Genomic DNA, 22,976 nt, shown 5'->3' on the forward strand with positions numbered 1-22,976 from the left:
CTCCCCCGCGCATATATATATAGTCAAATCCGCCATTGAACGTCGCCTCATTAACACTCGATTGCCCTTCGTGATTTCCCGGTCTTAACAGAAGGGAATCACGCGACAATATCCTTTTAAATGAGAAAATAAAAAGAAATGGCATCAACAAAATTATTGACACCTTAGACTTAATATTTTGTAGCACAGCCTTTGGACAAAATAACTGCAGTCAAGCACTTGCTGTAGCCATGAATGAGCTTCCTTCACCTCACTACTGGCAGTTTGGACCACTCTTCTTGTGCAAAATATTCCAGTTCTCCCAGATTTGAAGGGTGCCTTCTCCCAACTGCTCTTTTCAGATCTCCCCACAGGTGTTCAATGGGATTTAGATCTGGACTCATTGCTGGCCACTTCAGAACAGTCCAGCGTTTTGTCTTGAACCATTCCTGGGTGCTTTTTGAAGTGTGTTTGGGGTCATTGTCCTGCTGCAAGACCCATGACCTTTGATGCAGACTCAACTTTCTGACACTGGGTTGAACATTGCGCTACAAAATGCCTCGGTAATCTCCTGATTTCATGATGCCATGGATACATTCAAGGCACCCAGTGCCAGAGGCAGCACAGGAACCCCAAAACATCACTGAACATGATTGATTGTAGGCAAGGTGTTCTTTTCTTTGAAGGCTTCATTTTGTTTTCTGTAAACATAGAGATGATGTGCTTAACCAAAAGCTCCAATTTGGTCTCATCTGTCCACAGGACATTCTCCCAGAAGGACTTTGGCTTTTATCAGGTGTGTTTTGGAAAACTCCAGTTGGGCTTTCTCAGCAGCAGAGTCCTCCTGGGTCTCCTTCCAAAGAACCCCCTTTCATCGAGTTGGCGACGGATGGTGAGAGTTGAAGTTGAAACTGTCATACCTTGTGTCTGAAGGTCAGCTTGAATCTGTTTGAGAGTTGATCGAGGTGCTTTCTCCACCATTCGAACAATCCTTCACTGCAATCTTTGATCAAGTTTTCTCTTGCGGCCACGTCCAGTGAGGTGGCCTACAGTGCCATGGGCCTTAAACTTCCTGACAACATTGCGTACGGTGGACACAGAAACATCAAGGTCTCTGGAGATGGAGTTGTAGCTTTGAGATTGTCCATGCTTGGCTGCAATCTTGTGTCTGACCTCCTCAGACAATTCTCTGGTTTTCTTTCTTTTCTCAATGATCATTGCAGTACACACAATGACACAAAACAGCAGAATGACTAATTTTCTCTATTCAAACTGGTTAAATGAGGGATTTTTATATTGCAGGCACCTGCAACTCAACATAGGTGAGTTCAATTCCAAAGAAAAGGAGAATCACCTGCTTGAAATCTAATTATTTCTAACTTATAAAAGGTGCCAATAATATTGTCCTGGCCATTTTAGGATTTCTGTGTGGAATAAACTAATATTTAGTAATGTTTTCAGCTTTTTTTTTGTTTTGTTCCACTGCATACCAAAGAAATACATATGTGGACACCAAAATATTTTTTAATTTCAACAATTTTCTGGAAGAAATGGTGCATCATTTGAAAAAATGGCAAGGGTGCCAATATTTTTGGCCACAACTGTATTTGCGGTGTTTTGGTAAAAAACAATTCATTATTTGCATTTTATTTTGACTCTCTCACACCAGCCTCGAGCAAATGGCCACCATAACTGAAGGAAATCACACATACTATTGAGTTGAATTGGCCAAATTAATATACAAGCAAACCTCATTGCAGGATTCAGTAGTCCACTTGATTTCAGGTTGGAATATAATAATAATAATAATGCATTTATTTTATATAGCGCTTTTCAGGAAGCCCAAAGACGCTTTGACAGAGTGCAAAACATAATGCATAGCAAAACATAAAAACAATTGCAAAAAAAGAAGAATCAATAGGGAAATATTCAAAGCACAAAGGAGGGAGGAGAGGAGATAGTCAGGGGTTAGATGCTGTGGGTTAAATGTTGAATGCAGTGTTGAACAGGTGGGTCTTGAGTGATGTTTTGAATGTGGTGAGTGAGGAGGAGTCTCTGATGGTGTGAGGTAGCGAGTTCCAGAGGGTGGGAGCAGCAATGGAGAAGGCCCTGTCCCCCCAGGATCTAAATTTGGTCCGGATGGGGGGGGGGGGGGGGTCAGGAGGTTGGTACCAGCAGAGCGGAGGTTGTGGGTGGGAGTGTGTCTGGAGAGGAGGTCAGCCAGGTAGGATGGGGCCAGGTTATGGAGGGCTTTGTAGGTCAAGAGGAGGATTTTGTACTGGATTCTCTGGGAGATGGGGAGCCAGTGAAGCTTGTAAAGGACGGGGGTGATGTGGTCACGGGTCCGGGAATGGGTGAGTAGACGGGCAGCGGAGTTCTGAATGTATTGGAGTTTATTGGTGATTGTTGAGGGTGAACCATAAAGGAGGCTATTGCAGTAGTCCAGATGGGAAGTGATGAAGGCGTGGATGAGGGTTTCTGCAGCCACGGAGGAGAGGGATGGACGGAGACGGGCGATGTTTTTCAGGTGAAAGAAGGCTGTCTTTGTGATCTGTTTAGTGTATTTGTCGAAGGAGAGGGTTTGGTCAAAGATGATGCCAAGATTCCGGATGTGAGGGGAGGTGGATACTGGGAAACCGTCGATGTTGAGGGCAAAGTTATGGGTGGACTTGGTGAGCGTTTTTGGGCCAATGATGATTATTTCAGATTTATCACAGTTAAGTTTGAGGAAGTTGATTTGAAGCCAGGATTTTATTTCAGTGATGCAGTTTGTCAGGATAGAGTGGGTGTCGGTGGAGACGGACTTGGTGGAGATGAAAAGCTGGATGTCATCGGCAAAGCAGTGGAATTGGAGACCATGACGGCGGATTAAGTGACCGAGGGGGGACAGGTAAAGGATGAAGAGGAGGGGGCCAAGAACTGAACCTTGGGGGACACCTTGGGGGAGGGGAGCAGTGGGGGATTTGCAGTTATTGATGGAGATGAACTGACGTCTGTCAGAGAGGTATGATTTAATCCAAGAGAGGGCAGTGCCGGTAATGTTAAAGGTGGTTTCAAGTCGGGTGAGGAGGATGGTGTGATCGATGGTGTCAAAGGTGGCGCTGAGGTTTATATATTAAAATGAGGTGAGGTGAGGTGAGGCTGAGGTGAGGAATATATATATTTAAAAAACCTTTAATGATTTTGACACGCACAAAGCATGAGAACGAGATCAGATTTAACATCCAAGGCTCAAGCACAAGTGAACTAAAATAATTAATGCAACGAGAAGAGTACAAAAAGTGGGTTCAAGTGGGGAAAAAAAACCAACATCTCTTACCCGATGGTGATGAGCCCTTCTTTGTTCTCGCAGTCAGCTGTCCACACAGCTATCTTGTCACCCTTGCCACGTATGTTAACCACTGCCCCACATACGTCATCACTGTAGTCATCAAATGCTTCTCCAATGAGACACAATAGCTAAGAGATTGACAAAAGGGTTGGAAAGAAAAGACAGGTGTTGGAGTAGAAGCAGAGGCTGGATGTGGAAACAACCACACATTTTGGCTGAGGGTAGGGAAGAGGAAAGGTGATGAGAGTTTTGCTTATTTATTTATTTTTTCACCCAATACACAATGCACTCCACAGAAATCAAAATGTATGACAGTCCACAACTATTACAACGCACTGGGTATGCAGTGAATCTAGGACTTTGTGGAAGAAATAAATAAATAAACAAGTCAACAGTGCAGTACTCGACGAATCTGACAATGTCCTGTCATAAGTGTCGGTCTGACAAATAGTTAAAATGTTAATTTTTCTGGAACAGAATGGCAACTACAGTTTTTACGGCGTAGCCGGGCAAAGCCGTCTAGGACAGTGTTTGTATGTATGTATGTATGTATGTATGTATGTATGTATGTATGTATGTATGTATGTATGTCCCCTGAAATGTACACCAATCAGAGCTGAGGATCTGGTCACATGACGGGGGTGATGTGATGTCATTACGGCAGTATGACACTGCCGGCTGACTCCACACACCGCCATTTTGATTCCTATGCCAGACATATAGTTGAACCTGTCATGTGTCACAATCTGCATGTTCTACCTTCACGTTTTTCATTCAGTATGAAACACAAACAAACACGTGAAACACATGAAGTAAACCACGTGAAAATAAGGATCTTTTATAACACTCGATTGTTAATGTGGCTGTGGTTGTTGTTGTTTGTGGGTCCAGTCTGCATAGTTTTAGATATTTTTATATTGCTTCACAAAATATCACTACTGTATATATAATTTTGTATGCTGTTCCATGTCCTTCTAAAGGGTTTCTACTGTCGTAAAATAATAAATGTTTCCGTTCAAACTGTGTGAAACCATACAATAGCGCTTCTTCCTCTTCTTCAAACTCACAAAGAGGCTTTTAGAACCGGCAAATTCGTGATGAAACAAACAATTTTTTACGGCGTAGATGTTTGGTTCCTGTGTTTACAGCGTTTGTCTCTCCATAGGTATGTATGTATGTATGTATGTATGTATGTATGTATGTATGTATGTATGTATGTATGTATGTATGTATGTCCTTCACATATTTATCCTACATTTGGGTGAGTTTTATAGCCGACAATTACGCTTCTGAAAGGTAGAATGTAATGCCATTTGGCTTTGCCAGTAATGTTTCTTTCAACACCCTTTAGGGAACGTTCATATATTATGTCATATAACTGGTTGGGGCAAATTATAACACTTTATTAAGGGGAACTAAAATTATGACAACAGGGTGATGATACATCGGAGAGCGGGGGGGGGGGGGGGGGGGGGGTGGGGGGGAGAGGGGCGTGGGGAATGGGAGGTGCATGCCGCCCAGATCATATAAAATTAAAACTTTGATTAAGGGCTATCAAACATTGAAGCATTTCTTATGACTGCCTCCAGCTACCCTAAGCCTGGTGTTGGCTTAACGGTTAGGGTGGAGGGCTTGGGATCCTAGGGTCCTGAGTTTGAATCCTGGTCAGCTGTTGAATTTACACCAGGTGGGGTTGACTCAGCCTGTCATGCTTCCGAGGTCGGCAAAATGAGTACGAACTCACTGGGTCATCTCTCAAGGAGGTTAGTGGCAGGATTTGCACTCCGGCCGCTGCAAAACACATCATTCTGTAACACACAGTGGTGTGTGTCAGGATGGTGCTGAGGTCACTTTGATAGTGTTGACTAACTGACCAACATATAGAATAAACCAGTGTCTCAATGCAATCTCTTCACTTCCATGGTGACAGACAGCTTAGAGACTTAGAGTACTTCAATATAATTTAATACAGTACTTGCATTATTTGCTAACTGGTATCTCCACCCAGGTCATACCTAGAGGATCTGGGGCCTCTCCAGGACCCTCTCCAACGAGAGTATTGTTATATTTATGGGGGTAGGTGAAACAATACCGTAGGGGAATTAGGATTGCATAATCGTAGCATGGACCGTGGATGCGTTGGAGAAATCTCGATGTACTCAAGTAGGGAAACTGTAGATTAAGATTGTTTGTGTGTCTTCACATGAGGGGTGAAGCAGTGATAAATTAGTTCGGGATTAAGGTTAGTTTTCCCCAGTACGTGATGTTCCCTCTGTAATTTTCCCTTTACATTTTGCTGACAAGGCCGGCCATGAAAACCTCCATTAAACCACAACAACCGTCCCACTGCAAGCCAGGCAGGTTCATGGACACAAAAGCCCCACCTTAATGGACCTCATAGGCAGGCCCCGCCCAGGAGAGGCGGAGAATCAGTGGGCGGTCAAGAAAGGCCATGAGGCCACGCCCCGAAGTTCGTGATTGGACCATGGAGTGATTCAGAAAGAGCTTTGCCATTGGTCGGTGTGACGTCATGGAGAAGCATTGAGAGGGTTAGATGACTACAAAAAAGGAAGAGCACCTCTCTCTGGGTCCTGGTCAATCGAGAAGTTCGCGATATATTTTTGGTGCGTTGGGGTTTTTGTGCATGCTTTTGGAGTGACGAGTGCTTTATACCAGTCGGCAGTAATTTGCAGGAGGTTTCGGCGACTGCTTGAGTGGGCTGACTGCTTGAGTGGCCGTTCGGCCTTGGGAGAGTGAAAGAGGGCAGTCTCAGAAATCACCTCACATTTGTGGCGCCGTCGAGCGCGACGCCGCGGCCATCTAGTGCCGGGTTCCCGCCAGAGGGACATCGAGCTCTGGGCCTCATCTCCAACTGCCAACCTCGCAGGGGAACTCGTGAAGCCAAAGCTAAGTGCCGGCACTGAAAAGGGATTGTATTTTATTTTATTTTTCCCATGTGTGTTCGTTTTCGAGTCCGTGTGTGGAGGAACTTGTTAGAATTTTAGGTTACCCCAACATTTATTTCACCCCTTGCTTTATTTTCATTAAATTCGTATTAGTTGAATTTACTGTCGTGTTTGCGTGTTTTGTGCTTTCGGGATAAACCCGTGTATTCCGTTAAAGTAAATGCTTCGGCTTCTTTCATTTTGCACGCGCCAAAAATACCGCCATTTTTCGGGCAGCGGACTCGGGAGTGTGACAGAGTCTCGGTTATCCGTCATCCAGCGGTCATAATTGCTGGTGACAGGACAGTATCAAACAAGCCCAGCTACACCCCTGTTAGACTTTCGGTCTTGTTATCTTATAAAACCAGATCGGCACACTGAGGTTGTGACGTTGACCGATATTCTCCCCCCACATTATTGCATCATTACGTACTCGTACCAAGTTTGATTTAAATCCCTTCAGCTGTTCTCAAGTACCATTTTACCTGACATAAGTATCATGCAGAAGTATCATGCAGAAGTATCATGCAGAAATCTAATCGGTTCATCTTTATAATCACAATGCATCATAATATAGCATCATGATACACTACATGGCCAAACGTATGTGGACACCCAAACATCACACCCGTATGAGCTCATCGAACATCTCATTCCATTAATATGGCATTTGTCCCCTCTGCTGCTATAACATCCTCCACTCTTCTGGGAATGCTTTCCACGAGATGTTGGAACATTGCTGCGGGGATTTGCTTCCATTCAGCCACAAGAGCAGTAGTGAGGTCGGGCACTGATGTTGGGCGATTAGGTCTGGCTCACAGTCGGCGTTCCAATTCATCCCAAAGGTGTTTGATGGGATTGAGGTGAGGGCTCTGTGCAGGCCAGTCAAGTTCTTCCACACCAATCTCGACAAACCATTTCTATATGAACTTCGCTTTGTGCACGGAGGCATTGCCATGCTTAAACAGGAAAGGGCCTTCCCCAAACTGTTGCCACAATGTTGGAAGCACACAATCGTCTAGAATGTCATTGTATGCTGCAGCATTAAGATTTCCCTTCACTGGAGCTAAGGGGCCTAGCCTGAACCATGAAAAACAGCCCCAGACCATTAGTCCTCCTCCACCAAACTTTACAGTTGGAACTATGCATTCGGGCAGGTAGCGTTCTCCTGGCATCCGCCAAACCCAGATTCGTCCGTCAGACTCCCAGATGGTGAAGCGTGATTAATCACTGCAGAGAACGCGTTTCCACTGCTCCAGAGTCCAATGGCGGCGAGCTTTACACCACGCCAGCCGACGCTTGGCATTGCGCATAGTGATCTTACGCTTGTGTGCGGCTGCTCGGCCATGGAAACCCATTTCATGAAGCTCCCAACGAACAGTTGTTGTGCCGACGTTGCTTCCAGAGGCAGTTTGGAACTCGGTCGTGAGTGTTGCAACCGAGGACAGACTATTTTTACGCGCTGCGTGCTTCAGCACTCGTCGGTCCCATTCTGTGAGCTTGTGTGGCCTACTGCTTCGCGGCTGAGCTGTTGTTGCTCCTAGACATTTCCACTTCACAATAACAGCACTTAGTTGACCCGGAAGCTCAAGCAGGGCAGAAATTTGACAAACCAACTTGTTGGAAAGGTGGCATCCTATGACGGTGCCATCGTCATATGATGGTTGGAAAGGTCAAAAATGACAAATGAGACCAGAAATTACCTAGATTGAATTTATAAAATTTATTTACAACTTTGTTGCAACTTTATTTTCTCAGTTTCACATGACTTCCAGCTTGAAATGAGAAGTGTATTTCGATCGCTTCGGCATCTTGACAGGTTATGATTTCTACTAACCTGACAGGCGGGGTCTTTATAGCAAAACCGGATATTTATGCTTTTACGCATATGTATTTTTTACGCTTTATGCTTTTACCCTAGGGCGTAAAAGCATAAAGATGTTTGTGTTACTTTAATGAGTGGGCAACTTTAATTATACTATGATACAACAGTATTAATTCATTATTAAAACTATGAAAATTACTATTAGTAATAATAAATTAATACTGTTAAATACATTCGGATTCATTTTCAATAAGGAAGTGAGTTTTGATCGGTGACAGATACAAGTACCGGTAAAATAACTCTGACACCACTTCCTCGTTCGTGATTCCTAGAAATGCCTAGTCCTGCGCACACTAGCGATGTTTCTAGTCTTGCTTGTTGGTTGGCTCGCATGCAAAGCATGCACCTGCGAAAATATGTGAGGTAAAAAACTGGGGCCGTCGTATACACAGAATATATGAAAAATAGCTGACTTTTGCGGCAAAAGGTTTGCGTCGACTTATACATGGGATTTTCTTGTACTCGAGTATGTACGGTATATATACCTGTCAGCAATGGGTGTGGCTGAAACAGCCAAATCCACCAATTAGAAGGGGTGTCCGCATACTTTTGGCCATGTGGTGTATGTACTTATACCAAGTTTGGTCAAAATCGCATCACTGGCTCACAATTTAGCGCAGCAACAGAATTTTTTTTACCTAAAAGGACCTCTGACCATTGACCTCTTGACCCCATAATAATCAAATCAGTTCATCTTTGCATCATTATACATACTTGTACCAAGTTTTACTTGGTTCACCTCAGTCGTTCTTAAGTTATCACGGTAACGAAAACCTCTTACAGACTCCAACCTCTGACACCGAAATTGAATCAGTTCGTCTTTGCATTATAATATATAATTATACCAAGTTTGTTCAAAATCTCATCACTGGTTCACAAGTTAGGGAGCTTGGTAACAGAATTTTATACCAAACAGGCCCTCCAACCTTTTGACCCCATAATCAAATCAGTTAATCTTTACACCATTACAATCTCACATTTTCAGAATCATTGGAATCTCCCGTGATGAAGCCACCTCCGAGGGCCTTTCACTTACTCACCGCAGGCAGGTTAGGTTGGTGGTCTTTCTGTCTTCTACCGACTCCTCTCTGGCCTTGCTCCTCCAGCTCTCTCTGGGCTCTGTCCCCCAAATATTCCTACTAAAGGTCGCACAAGATCTGCCTGCAACCCACTTATGGTTAAACTGCCAAAATCAAGACTCTCTGCTCACCTTCACTCCTTCATTCCTCTTTTCTCCCACCTCTGGAACAAACTCCCCCACTCCCTTCAATCCCACTCCTCCCTCCAGGTCTTTAAAACAGCTGTTCACCACCATCTCTTATCTTCCCCCATCCAAAACTTTGATCTTTTCTACCCCCGCTAATTTCACCCCAAATCCTCTTTTTTGAAATACCAACTTCTTTCCTGGAAGTCCTTGGTGTCCTTGTGTTTATACTTCTCCCAACACCCCCCCCCCCCCCCTTCCCACGCCGCCTCCCCCCAAGCCCTTTCGCTCCCACACATTCCCGATGTCCCTCACAAATGTTGTGTTTATGTGCTTCCCCTTCTCTCCCCATCTTGTCTACCGCTCCCCTTTTTATATACTTTGTTTGTTTGTCTGTTTGATTTGTTTGTGTGATAAATGTTAGCTCTTTCACGAGCCTCGATTATGTTCACAAGAGAAAAAAAGAATTAAATAAATAAATAAAAAAACACCATTATACACACTCGTAACCAAGTTTGACTTGGATCCCTTCAGCCGTTCTGAAGTTATCGCAGCAACGAAAATCTATCACGGATGCAAGGATGGAGGGATGGACAGCCGCACAACCCAAAAACATAATACCTCCAACAACTTCATCAGCAGAGACCTAACAATATAAAACGACTGCGCCATCAACAACCCATCTGCTCACAATTGACTATTCACAGTATAATGCCGTTTCTATGGGCGGGTACATCTTTTTTGTGTCGGTGTGTATGACAACATCTGGGAGTTATTGATTTGTAAAAAAAAAACTGATATTCACGTGTGCTCTTTTTCTAATCTACTTGTGATCTGGTATTGTATGCAATGGGGGTGAGCAAATGCTGTTCATTCTTGTTTTTGTATTTCCGGGGCACGAACCTGCATGGCATCGTGTCTGAGTTGGACAAGATGACATGCAGATTGTGTTTGCTGGAGGTTTTGTTGAGAAACAAAGGCAAGAATAATTTTTCAGTGAATTTTATTTTATAGTGTTAAAAATAATGGACCAATTTAACATTGAGAAGCGCATCTATTTATGGCACGTAAATGGAAGTAAAGTTAGCGAAGAGAATGAAGACAGGTTTTGCATTTTGATTTGCTTTCTAGTTTCCCCTGCCACTGAAGGTTGTTTTTTTCACCCCTGTCTATTTGTTTATTTGTTTGTCTGTCTGTCTGAGCATGATGTCTCAAAAACGTTATGGACGGATCCCGACAAAATTTGCTGGATTTGGTGGGTATGTGACAAGAACAAAATGATTTGATTTTGGTTCAGGTCTGGATGCAGATCCGGCCTATCAGTAGGATACAAAACGTAAACTGTTCAGCCTGGCGGAGATATGGACTCTACTGAATGCCATACTAGTTTGTCTTGTTGTAGAACTGAAACAATTTAAAGTCCTATATTGTACGACATGTACGTGTGAATCAAAACAGAACTGACAAATATTCTCAGCTACATTATAATCCACAGGTTTATTTGATACATGCAGTAATGGGGATTTCAGGATAGGTAAAGCTACGCACACTCACCTCTGAGCTATCCAGCCTAGGTTGTAATCTCGAACCACCCATAAACTGCCATCCTGGTGTTTCCCATGCCAGACTATACATCAGTGTGTACGTTGTGTGCATAAATTCCTCGGCAGAGGAATTGTTAACAATGTAAAGGAACTTAATGAGACCTTACCTCAAATATTGTGTTCAGTTTTGATCGGCACTTCGGAGGACGCTACAAACAGGGTTCAGCAGAGAGCAACTACACTGATTCAAGGGCTCGGCTAGACTAAACTATGATGAATGCCTGAAGGAGCCGGGACTTTATAAATGAGAAAGGAGGCGATTATAAGGGGTCTGATAGAGTGGTTTACGACAAAGGGTATAGATAGAATAGATGCAGAAGAGGTTTTCATGAGACAGTACCAGGAAGCACCACCTGAGTAAATAAGAGGAGACAGGAGCCATGGAGGTCTGCATTGCAAATCATCTACCTTCAAAGATATGGATACCGTCCAGACGAGTCTTGTTCTTCCATTTTATCGATGCTTGTACCAGTCGGGAGTTATATTTTTAGTATTTTCTGTAAAGATTTACGGACATCCATGATATCTTCGATACACACCGATTCTTTCCCATGCTGTTCCTCTTCGGACCATTGTTACTCGTTTGTGTAACACCAAGCAAAGGATCCGGCCCTGTGACCGGTTTAATTCCCACAATTTTATGATTTATGACTTATAATACAGGATTCCACCACTTGGTGTTGTATGATACACATGCACATAGAGTTGGAGCCCCTCCCCCAACCCTGAAACCACATGACAATTACACATTTCTTTACTCCCTTGAAATCTCCTTGCACTCAGAGTACAGCCATCAATTTTCAACTTCCTTCGAGCAGTTCCGTTCTCAGAATGTTCCCACTTACGGGAATACAAATTTTATTTTTTGCTGTCTAAAACCATGATGCGTTCTAAATACAACCACCAGTTCAGAAGTGCACCAAAGGCAAACAAACAAACACACTTAGAAACACAAAAACAGTATGACATGACAGCATGATAATTCCACCATTTCTATGGTGTTTATGGTTTTCATGTAACGAATTGGCACAGTTTATTACCTTTCACCCCTATCTATCTGGTTATGGTTTCACCCCTATCTATCTGGTTATGGTTTCACCCCTATCTATCGGGTTATGGTTTCACCCCTGTCTGTCTGTGTATTTGTGAACAGGATATATCAAAAACGTTATGGACGGATTCTGACGAAATTTGGTGTACACGCATGTATGAAATGATTTGATTTTGGTAAAGATCTGGATCCAGATCCAGCCCATCAGGGGGATACAAAACGTACACCGTTTAGCCTGGCGGAGGTATGCGCTCTACCGAGTGCCACTCAGAAGGACCTATAATAACCTCTTCACACCAGGAGTGGCACGATACAATACACATTTACATCGAAAATTTGAGTCATGATGATGATGATGTAGTCTTCTCGGGCAATGATGGCATTGACTTTCTGCGGCTGATACACACGGGGGGCGGGGGGCGGGGCCGTTACCGGGGGTGGGGGGTGTGGTATAGATGTGCAGAGCCATCTGCCATTTAAACCACGTGGCTGCGGACCGTTACCCTGGTAAGGGGGGCTGACAGGTACTACACCTTGCCCACAGGTAACCTGGGGTTATGCAAGGCAGGGGCATCCATCTCCCTGAGGTATCAGGAGACACCCACATACCCAAATTCAGTCAGACTCCACCCTGAATTTGAGTCATACTCCAGCCTGAACCCCAGGGGCAGCAAATTATTATCTTTTTAAATAACTGAACACCTTCTTGTGACCACCCTAAGTACAACCACCAGTTTTTAACTGGTTCTGTTGAAAATGATGTGCATAGAAGATAGTCACACAAACACACCTCTTAAAATTACATACAGTATACATCGTACGATACATCCTCATGCATGTCCACTTGGCCCATCCCCCCTCCCTTCGGTAGTTTGTGAACCTGCTGCTGCCCTTTGTCAATCAATTCCAAAATGAGCTGATGTGAAAGGATAACAGGTTAGAGATGTGCATATCTAAACCCAACAGAACTGATAGTTGGGCCAGATCACAGGGCTGGTATGGATTGGGGGGGTGGGTGTGGAAAAGGGTGTGGAGGGAGTGGGAGGGGGGGAGGGGGCAGGAGGTGTGGGGGGGGAGGGGTGGGGAGGAGGGGGCAGGAGGTGTGGGGGGGATGTTGGGTCCACTCACATGCACCACAAAATATGGATAAATATTTATGGAGAAAATAGAAGTGAAAGATACAATAATTGTATCTTTCACTTCTATTTTCTCCATAAATATTTGTTAACCATCACAAAGCAAGTAAATCACAACACAGAAAGAAACTATTCTAGCACTCACAGTCTCAAGCCAGAAGCGGTCAAGATCAGAATGCCGCTGGGTTTTGTTGAGTGTCACGAGCCATCGTCCGCCTTTCTTGTTCCGCTCATCTTCCCACATTGGTTCAATGCCATCCTGTTGAGCACACACAAGAAAACAATCAAATAATTTAGAGGTAAATGATGTGATAATTTTTCATTTGAACATCCCAAAGCAGAACAAATAACCTAGTGATAATCCAATTAAATCACATCAAGACCTGCTCTGAAAAGCCTGTAAACTATCGGACATCCCAAACCTCTCAGGTTACACACACGATTGTAAACAAACTAAACTGAGGAGAGAGATTTGAAAGATCTCCTATCTGAAGACTTCATCTTTAAAATAATCCCTTTCAGTAATCGTTTAAGAGTGCTTGAGGTTAGAGTAGTTTTTTTTTTTCTCGCAGCATGATGTAGCTGTCAGTAGAGGCCATGGCCACATACCAATGATCAAGATGAGATGAGAAAACAGCGCATGGTCTAATCAGGCTGTCGTGGCACTGGGTGACATCTAGATGTCAATTTGCTTCAAAAGCTATGCGAGACAGGAGGGAGAGAACCTTTATAGAAAAAAGAGGAATACTATAATTTATCAATGATAGCGTTGGTGGGCAATTTTTAAATGATAGTTTTCATCAACGGGGAGGTGACAAAGTTATGCTAACCACAGTGGGAAGATCATTGACACTGATGATTCAAGTGTATGTGTCAAGAGTTTCCAAGGTGGCAACATCGTTGACAAAAAAAATGTGCATATCAGAAGGATGGGCAGCTCCATGTGAGGTAATGAGGTTATTGGCAACAGTGAAATAGGAAGACACAATATACCGATGCCTGTACTTTGATCACTGGAATATGCTCCCATGGTGGATGGTGAAGAGGCAGAACACCGTGCTGCTCCAACTGCAGCCAATGCCATCATAAACAGGTGAGCAGGAGTCGTTCCTACATACAGTGCTTCAGAAAGTATTCACACGACTTGACTTTTTCGCATTTTTTTGTGCGACAGGCTGAATATAAAATGGATTAAATTGAATTTTTGTCAACCGATCTACACAAAATAAATACCCCATAATGACAGTGAAAACATTTTAAAAGCTGATTGAAAATGAAATGCAGGAATATCTAATTTACACCAGTATTCAGCCCCATGAATCAATACTACATAGAAGCGCCTTTGTGAGCAATGACAGCTTCGAGTCTTCTTGGATATGTCTGCATCAGCTTTGCCCATCTGGATTTGGGGAGTTTCCCTCATTCTTCCTTGCAGATTTGCTCAAGCTTTGTCAAGTTGGAAAGGGAGCGTTGGTGAACAGCAATCTTCAGGTTTATCCACAGATTCTCAATGGAATTCAAGTCTGGGCTTTGGCCGGGCCAGTTAAGGACTTTCACATTCTTTGTCGAAAGCCATTCCTGTGTTGTTTTGGCTGTATACTACTTGTCATTGTCCTATTGGAACGTAAATCTTTGACTGTCCAAGGTCTTTTGCACTCTGAAGCAGGTTCTCCTCAAGGATTTGCCTGTATTTGACTCCATTCATTGCTTCCTCTGTCCTTACAAGTCCCCCAAGTTCCTGCCACTGAAAAGCATCCCCATAGTATGATGTTGCCACCACCATGCTTCACAATATGGATGGTGTTAGATGGGTGATGAGCTGTGCTCCGTTTCCGCCAGACGTAGCGCTTTGCCTTCACGCCAAATAATTCCATTTTTGTCTCATCAGACCACAGAATATTTTGCCTCATGCTCTCAAAGTCTTTCACATGCCTTATTGCAAACTCCATGCATGCTGCAAAGTGCCTTTTTCTCAGGAATATCTTCTGGCTGGCCACTCTCCCATGAAGCCTAGATTTGTGAAGTGCTGCAGAGACTATTGTCCTTCCAGCAGGTTTTCCCATCTCAGCCAAGGAACTTTGTAGTTCTGTCAGAGTGATCATTGGGTTCTTTGTCACCTTCCTGACGAAGGTCCTTCTTGCTTTGTTGCTCAGTTTGGTGGGTTGGCCAGCTCTACAAAGAGTATGTGTAGTTCCATATTCTTTACATTTCCTAAGGATGGACCTCAATGTGTTCTTGGGAACTTTCAACACTCTATAAATTGTTATACCCTTCCCCAGATCTATGCCTCCTCACAATTCTATGTCAGAGTTCTACAGACAGTTCCTTGGACTTCATGGTCGAGTTTCTGCTCTGACATGCACTGTCAACTGTGCGACCTAATGTAGAAAGGTGTGTTTCTTTCCAAATCATATCCAATCAATTGAGTTGGCCACAGGCAGACACCAATCAAGTTGTAGAGACATCTCTAGGATGATCAAATGAAATTGGACGCACCTGAGCTCAATTTGGAGTGTCATAGCAAAGAGGTTGATTATTTATTGTCTCGAGACATTTCAGCTTTTCATTTTTCATCGATTTGTAAAATTTCAAAAAAAAAGCTCCATTGACATTATGGGGTATTATGTTTGAGCACTGGATCAGTGACAAAACAAAATCTCAATTGAATCCATTTTAAATTCAGGCTGCAACAACAAAATGTGAAAAAGTCAAAGGGTGTGAATACTTTTCTAAAGGCACTGTACATGGACTTCCTAATCTGTATTCTCCCATACCATCGACCTTTCAATCCTCTGCTTTTCGCAACAAACATGCTCATGTAATCAGTTTTAACAAACCCCCTCTCAATGTGCCACAACCTATTCCCCACTGCCTCAAGCACAACATATTTCCAGAAGTTTCCAAGTTCCCCATTCAGCGGTGTTATCCATTTGGCAATCATTCATACTGCCCATAGCCTTTAGCACGAGTGATCTTATGGTGAGGCCTTGCGAAGTTAATATATATATATATTAACAGTGCGTGTGAAACCTTCTTGAAAGTGAAACCTTGACTTACGAGTGCACCAACTTACGAGTTTTCCGAGATACGAGCCGTCGCTCGGTCGAATTTTTGCTTTGTGATGCGAGCCGAGATCTGAGTTACGAGCGAGCGAGCTTGGATATAAAACACGTAATCGTCGAAAAACATGAGCGAGGTGTGCGTGTTGTCGACTTGGCGAGGCAGTACGATCGTAGTACTTCTACGATATGTACGATTTTGAAGCAGAAGGAGTCGATAAAGGCTATAACGCCAGCCAAGGGCGTTAAGATTATTTCAAAGCTCCAGACCTCTGTCCATGAAGAGATGGAGAAGTTGTTGTTTGTGTGGTTGACGGAGAAGCAGCTCGCAGGAGATACCGTGACCGAGAGCATCATCTGTGAGAAGGCACGAGACATTTACGGGGATTTGGTGCAGCAGACGGCGGGAACATCAACGGACGAGGCATCGGAAGAGTCATTCAAAGCCAGTCGGGGATGGTTTGATAATTTTAAGAAGAGGACCGGCATTCACTCTGTCGTCAGGCATGGTGAGGCAGCAAGCTCGGATGTGAAGGCAGCTGAAGATTTTATTATAACTTTTGCCGAACTGATAGAAGCCGAAGGATACATCCCCCAGCAAATCTTCAACTGTGACGAGACAGGGCTCTTCCGGAAAAAGATGCCGAGGAGGACGTATATAACGGCAGAGGAGAAGAGCATGCCAGGCCACAACTTGTTCAGAGTGCCGGCGATAGCTCGCCTTCTCTTTGTGGAAGACACGGTGAGATCCTTAACATCCAACAACTAATGGGACGCAAACGGGGCGCCCAGTTTAGCGGTACACACATTGATGAATCACCCTGCCTGTGAAACACCGACATGACAGGTTATAGCTGGGTCGGGATTCAAACCCAGGCTGGACAGTTTAGAGTCAAGTGTGCGTACCTCCAGTCCAGGCCATCCTGCCAACTTGTATGCTGCATACAGGTGAAATATAAAGCGCGAGATATTTATATATATATATATTTCCCAAAAAATTGGTGTGGTTTTTGGGGGGCTGGAACGGATTAATAGCATTTCAATTCATTTTAATGGGGAAATTTAATTTGAGAAACGAGCAAATTGAGTTACGAGCTCTGTCACAGAACGAATTAAACTCCTAAGTCAAGGTTTCACTGTGTGTGTGTGTGTGTGTATGTGTGTGTATGTATGTATGTATATATATATATATATATATATATATATATATATATATATATATATATATATATATATGTATGTATGTATGTATGTATGTATGTATGTATATATATATATATATATATATATATAAATATATATACAGTCATCCCTCGCTATATCGCGGTTCACTTTTCGCGGATTCGGTACATCGCGGTTTTTTCTCGCTAGTATATGTAAAATTATATCGCGGATTTTTCGCTATATCGCGGGATTTTGCGGTATAAATGTATTTTTATATACTATTATTTTAAATATTTTTGTGGTAAAATAAGCATTTTCTAGCCTAAAAAATTAAAAAACGTAAAGAAATAAGAAAAATACAGTATTTAAAACATATTACAAGAAATAAAATACTGTACATAGTGTACAGTAGAAGGGTAGACAAAGAGTCGTGCGTATGGAAAACGCCAGTACATTCATCATCGTCATCACCTTCATCGTCATCAGTACTGCACAGCTAATTCATCATCATCTTCATCACGCAAGTTGTAGTATTGAAGAGCCGGGGCTCTTGCTTGATACGGACGAAATGACGGGCAAGACACAAACTCGTCCGAGAAGATATTTATTCTCAAAACCAACTCGGGAACACTGAAAAGCCCATTTATCGGGCTGCATTATAAAGCACAACCAGAAACCGAAAGCCACGCCTCTCAAGCGTGGCGTGCTTCGGTGAATCGGTGGTCACGTGATCAACAGGTGTAGCTGATTATACCCGCAAAGCGCGGCACGCTTTAGCGGTCACGTGACCAGCCACTCTCGCGCCGGGAATCCCCGCCGGTGACGTCACCGGCTGGAGCAAGGAGATTCTGATGCTGGTCTTGCTTGGGGAACCCATGGGTAGCTACAGTATCTTCAATGGTGAGTACCCATTAGAATTTTATATGTTGTTAAAATTACGTATGTTTAAGAGTGTAAAAAGTGTTTAAGAGTATAGGAAGTGTTTATAAGAGTATGGGAAAGGTTAATAAGAGTGTGGGGAGTTCATAATGCTTTAAAATATATATATATAAAAAAAAAAAATATGGTCGCTACTTCGCGGATTTTCGTTTATCGCGGGGGGTTCTGGAACGTAACCCCCGCGATAAACGAGGGTTCACTGTATATATATATATATATATATATATATATATATATATATATATATATATATTATATATATATATATATATATATATATACATATATATATATACAGTGGTACCTCGGCTTACGAGTGCCCCAACGTACGAGTTTTTCGGGATACGAGCCGTCGCTCGGGCGGTTTGTTGCTTTGGGATACGAGCCGAGATCCGATGTACGAGCTCAAAAAAGTTATTTTTTTGAATTTTCCGGTTGTGGCTTCCGGTTCCGGTCACGCGGTTATCTTGCCGTGAAAGCATCTCTGCTTGGATATAAAACACGCAATCGTCGAAATACATGAGCGAGGAATCTCCTTGCTCCAGCCGGTGACGTCATCGGCGGGGATCCCCGCCTCCAGAGTGGCTGGTCACGTGACCGCCAAAGCGTGTCGCGCGTGCGGGTATAATGAGCTACACCTGTGGATCACGTGACCACGGAAGCACGCCTCGCTTGAGAGGCATGGCTTTCGGTTTGCGTTTTGCTTTATAAGGCGCGATAAATGGGCTTTTGAGTGTTAGCGGTTCATGGCGTTGACGGTTCATGGCGGTTCATGGCGGTTGACGGTTCATGACGGTTCATGACGGTTCATGGCGTTGACGGTCAAAAACCCATTACATCAATTTTACCAGGCACTGTACAGTAAGTACAGTGGACACCAAATGCACGGTGGAAGGCTAGAAGTAGAAGATCGTCCAAGACAAGTGAGAATAAGCCATACTTTGGAGGAGATGACGTCATTCGCTGGTCCGATAACCAAAGATGTGGTATAAAAAACCAGGTGAGCTAACAATGCAGCAATGAAGGAATTCGGCCAAGGCACCGGCACACAACGACCTACCTACATCGAAAGACTCAATGCCAATGGTGACAGAAGCCAAGACGGCCGGCTTAAACACCGCCGAAAGACCACGGTGTACCAACTTACGATGCAGAACATCTTGCACTTAATATGATGACAACAGGTGCCATCCTCTGACGTACCATTACAGGTACAGGTACAGTACACGTGAGCACAGAGCAAAAGTTCACTGAAACCGAGATTAAGAAAAAAGAAAAACACCTCGTGGTCCGTGCTCGATATCCGAGTTTCAATCTTTTCAAACACATGATGCTCTCGGTCACGGTATCTCCTGCGAGCTGCTTCTCCTTCAACCACACAAACAACAACTTCTCCATATCTTCATGGATAGAGGTCCGGAGCTTTGAAATAATCGTAACGCCCTTGGCTGGCGTTATAGCCTTTATGGACTCCTTCTGCTTCAAAATCGTACATATCGTAGAAGGAGTACGATCGTACTGCCTCGCCAAGTCGACAACACGCACACCTCACCTGGCATGCTCTTCTCCTCTGCTTAATAAAACCAGTTTATTTCTTTACATTCTCTTGTATTATGTACAGTATATACGAGGTCGTGCTTGTTTATACATTATTTGTTATTTATAAAGTACATTTTTGTTATTTAAAAGCACCTAACAAAAAAAATTGGTGTTTTTTTTTTGAGGCTGGAACGGATTAATAGCATTTCAATGCATTTGAATGGGAAAATTTGCTTTGACTTACGAGCGATTTGGCTTACGAGCTCCGTCACGGAACGGATTAAACTCGTAAGCCGAGGTACCACTGTATATATATACAGTGGAACCTTGACTTCCGAGTTTAATTCGTTCTGTGACCGAGCTCGTAACTCAAATTGCTCGTATCTCAAATCAAATTTCCCCATTGAAATGCATTGATATGCTATTAATCCGTTCCAGCCCGCCAAAAACCACACCAATTTTTAAAAAAATATACAGTATATATAAAAATATCTCGCGCTTTATATTTCACCTGTATGCAGCATACAAGTTGGCAGGATGGACTGGACTGGAGGTACGCACACTTGACTCTAAAGTCTAAACTGTCCAGCCTGGGTTTGAATCCCGACCCAGCTATAACCTGTCATGGGTGAATCACAGGCAGGGTGATTCATCAATGTGTACCGCTAAACTGGGCGCACCCGTTTGCGTCCCATTAGTTGTTGGATGTTAAGGATCTCACCGTGTTTTCCACAAGAGAAGGCGAGCTATCGCCGGCACTCTGAACAAGTTGTGGCCTGGCATGGCATGAACATGAAAACATGAACATGAACATGAAATGTTCGACCATGAACATGAATTTTTCCGAAATAACCAAAATGCGAAAACAAAAACGCAGCGCGATACGACAGAGATACGTACTGTACTTGAACGGCAAGATAACCACGTGACCAGAACCCTACCTGGCGGCGTAAACTCGAAATAACCAAAATGCGAAAACAAAAACGCAGCGCTATACGACAGAGATACGTACTTGAACGGCAAGATAACCACGTGACCGGGTGGCCGAAAGCTCGTAACTCGGATCTCGGCTCGCATCTCAAAGCAATAAACTGCCGGAGCGACGGCTCGTATCTCGAAAAACTCGTAAGTTGGGGCACTCGTAAGTCAAGGTTCCACTGTATATATATATATATATATATATATATATATATATATATATATATATATATATATATATATATATATATATATAAATAATATATAATATATATATATATATATATATATATATTATAAAATATATATAATATATATATATATATATATATATATTATATATATATATATATATATATATATATATCTATAATTCCAGTAATCTCTGTTTGTACGTTTGTCTGTGACCGCTGTTTCTCGACAACCACGGGTCCGATATACTTTTAACTTGCCAGGTATATTGCTGGGGACCCGAGGATGTGCCTTTTCAAGGTTTCATATTAATCGGACAATTACTTACCGAGCTATGTCCAAAAAACGATTCAACCAATCAGAGAGCAGCGAACTATCGCGTGTGCCGAACATGGCGGGACACACTCTGCCTCGATGGCACATTTGAGAGCGTATTCATTTATTTCACGTTTGCAAACTATGTTGGCGTTAAACTATGTTTTAAAACTAATAAAAACGAATTTGCGATTCATTCGCTTTCCTGCGCGTTTGTGCACGCGATGGCGATTTCTTTACCAAACTCCGGAAGCCGTTCGCTTTGGACCAAACCATTTCATGTAAATAGAGGGGGGGGATATAATTTTAGATATAGATATAGTACGGGCAATGCCCTAGTATATATAATATATATATATATAGATATATATATATATATATATATATATATATATATATATATATATATATATATATATATATATATATATATATATATATATTGTTACGGACCGCGGATAAGATGTTCATTTTGCCGAGCGGAGACCCCGCGGCCCTAACAGTTACCCCGACTAACCCGATTCCCGAACGTTGGCCGGATCGCGCCACAGATATTCAATATGGAAAAGACAAAAGCGACACGGATGTGAAGAAGAAGAAGAAGACAAAAAGGTTGGAAATACTACTAAATTTATTCCTACTATATACAGGCTCAAATAACCAAGGAAGAAGGAAAGATAATAAAATAATATACAGAAGAATTAGAAACACAGTGCAAATTCCTTATACAAGCTTAATTAAATCCCCAGGGACAAACAAACAGAACAAACTCACGTACACAAAAGGATGGAAGGCAGGAGGTGGATGGCTGGAGGGAGAGGAAGGTCCAAGGGGTCCTGCAGCACGATCGGCGCGTTTAGCAGCCGCCGTTCCTTCGCGGCCCTGCTCAAAACCGCCGTCCAGGCCCCAAGCGGCTGGTGTTGCGTGTTGCTGCTGTGGCCCGCCGCTGCTGCTGCTGTTGTCTGCTGCTGCTGCGGTGGACGTCGCGCGCTTTGCCAGGACTACAACAGCTTCTTGCTGTTAACTACTGCTCAGTCCAACTTTGGCGAGCAAGGCGACGAATAGCAGGCTTTGTGCTTTCCAGGATGTCCTCTCTTTGGATGTTCTTTCTGGATCTCCTCTTTCTTGGTCCCAACCACTCTTTCTCTCTCTTGTCAATCACTCCTCACCACTGACAACTCAACGCAACCACTTGCTTCTTGCGCGCGCGCTTTTATAGCGCCTACGGCGATCAAGCGCCGGCCTTCAGGACACGCCCATCGGTGTGCTCACCTCGGCCCTGGTTGTCGCGCGACCCTCTGGCTCCGCCCTTGATGACGACGGGCGGCCACGCCCTCTTCCCCGACCCGAGCACATGTTCAATGGTGTTTTGGAGGGGATGTAATTGGCAATCGAGGCTTGGCAATGACGAAAGGGGAATGTGAATGAAAGGGGATCTACTCTTATTTAATGCAGTGCAATGGAGTGTCATCTTAATGGAAGACAAGGCCTTACCCTAATACACATAATAAAGATATAACTATCAACCAGGGGGAAATCTATGATTGGCTGACGTGTATGCTTTATGACTAATTATGGGACGCCATTTGACCTTTATACATAACTGGCGGCAGGAGGGTCCAGAATAAGCAATATTAATAAAACACACAATAAAA

At 43.3% G+C, this 22,976-nt stretch overlaps 1 protein-coding gene across 5 annotated transcripts in view; it reads right to left on the reverse strand.

Moving 5' to 3' along the window:
* The window catches only part of LOC137432466 (eukaryotic translation initiation factor 4E), a 123,446-nt gene that overhangs the window by 19,636 nt on the left and 80,834 nt on the right, over nt 1–22,976 (reverse strand). For 4 of the 5 annotated variants that reach the window (XM_078783241.1, XM_078783243.1, XM_078783239.1 and 1 more), the window contains exons 5-6: nt 13,281–13,394; nt 3,299–3,438 (exon numbers count right to left, since the gene is read on the reverse strand). In XM_078783241.1, coding sequence (XP_078639367.1) covers nt 3,299–3,438; nt 13,281–13,394 — 254 coding nt within the window. Of the gene's footprint in view, nt 1–3,298; nt 3,439–4,915; nt 5,119–13,280; nt 13,395–22,976 lie in introns of those variants that run through there. The other variant, XM_078783242.1, reaches the window with a different exon arrangement.

The sequence above is a fragment of the Myxine glutinosa genome, chromosome 8 (assembly GCF_964187855.1).
Source record: "Myxine glutinosa chromosome 8, kmMyxGlut1.1, whole genome shotgun sequence".
NCBI lineage: Eukaryota > Metazoa > Chordata > Myxini > Myxiniformes > Myxinidae > Myxine > Myxine glutinosa.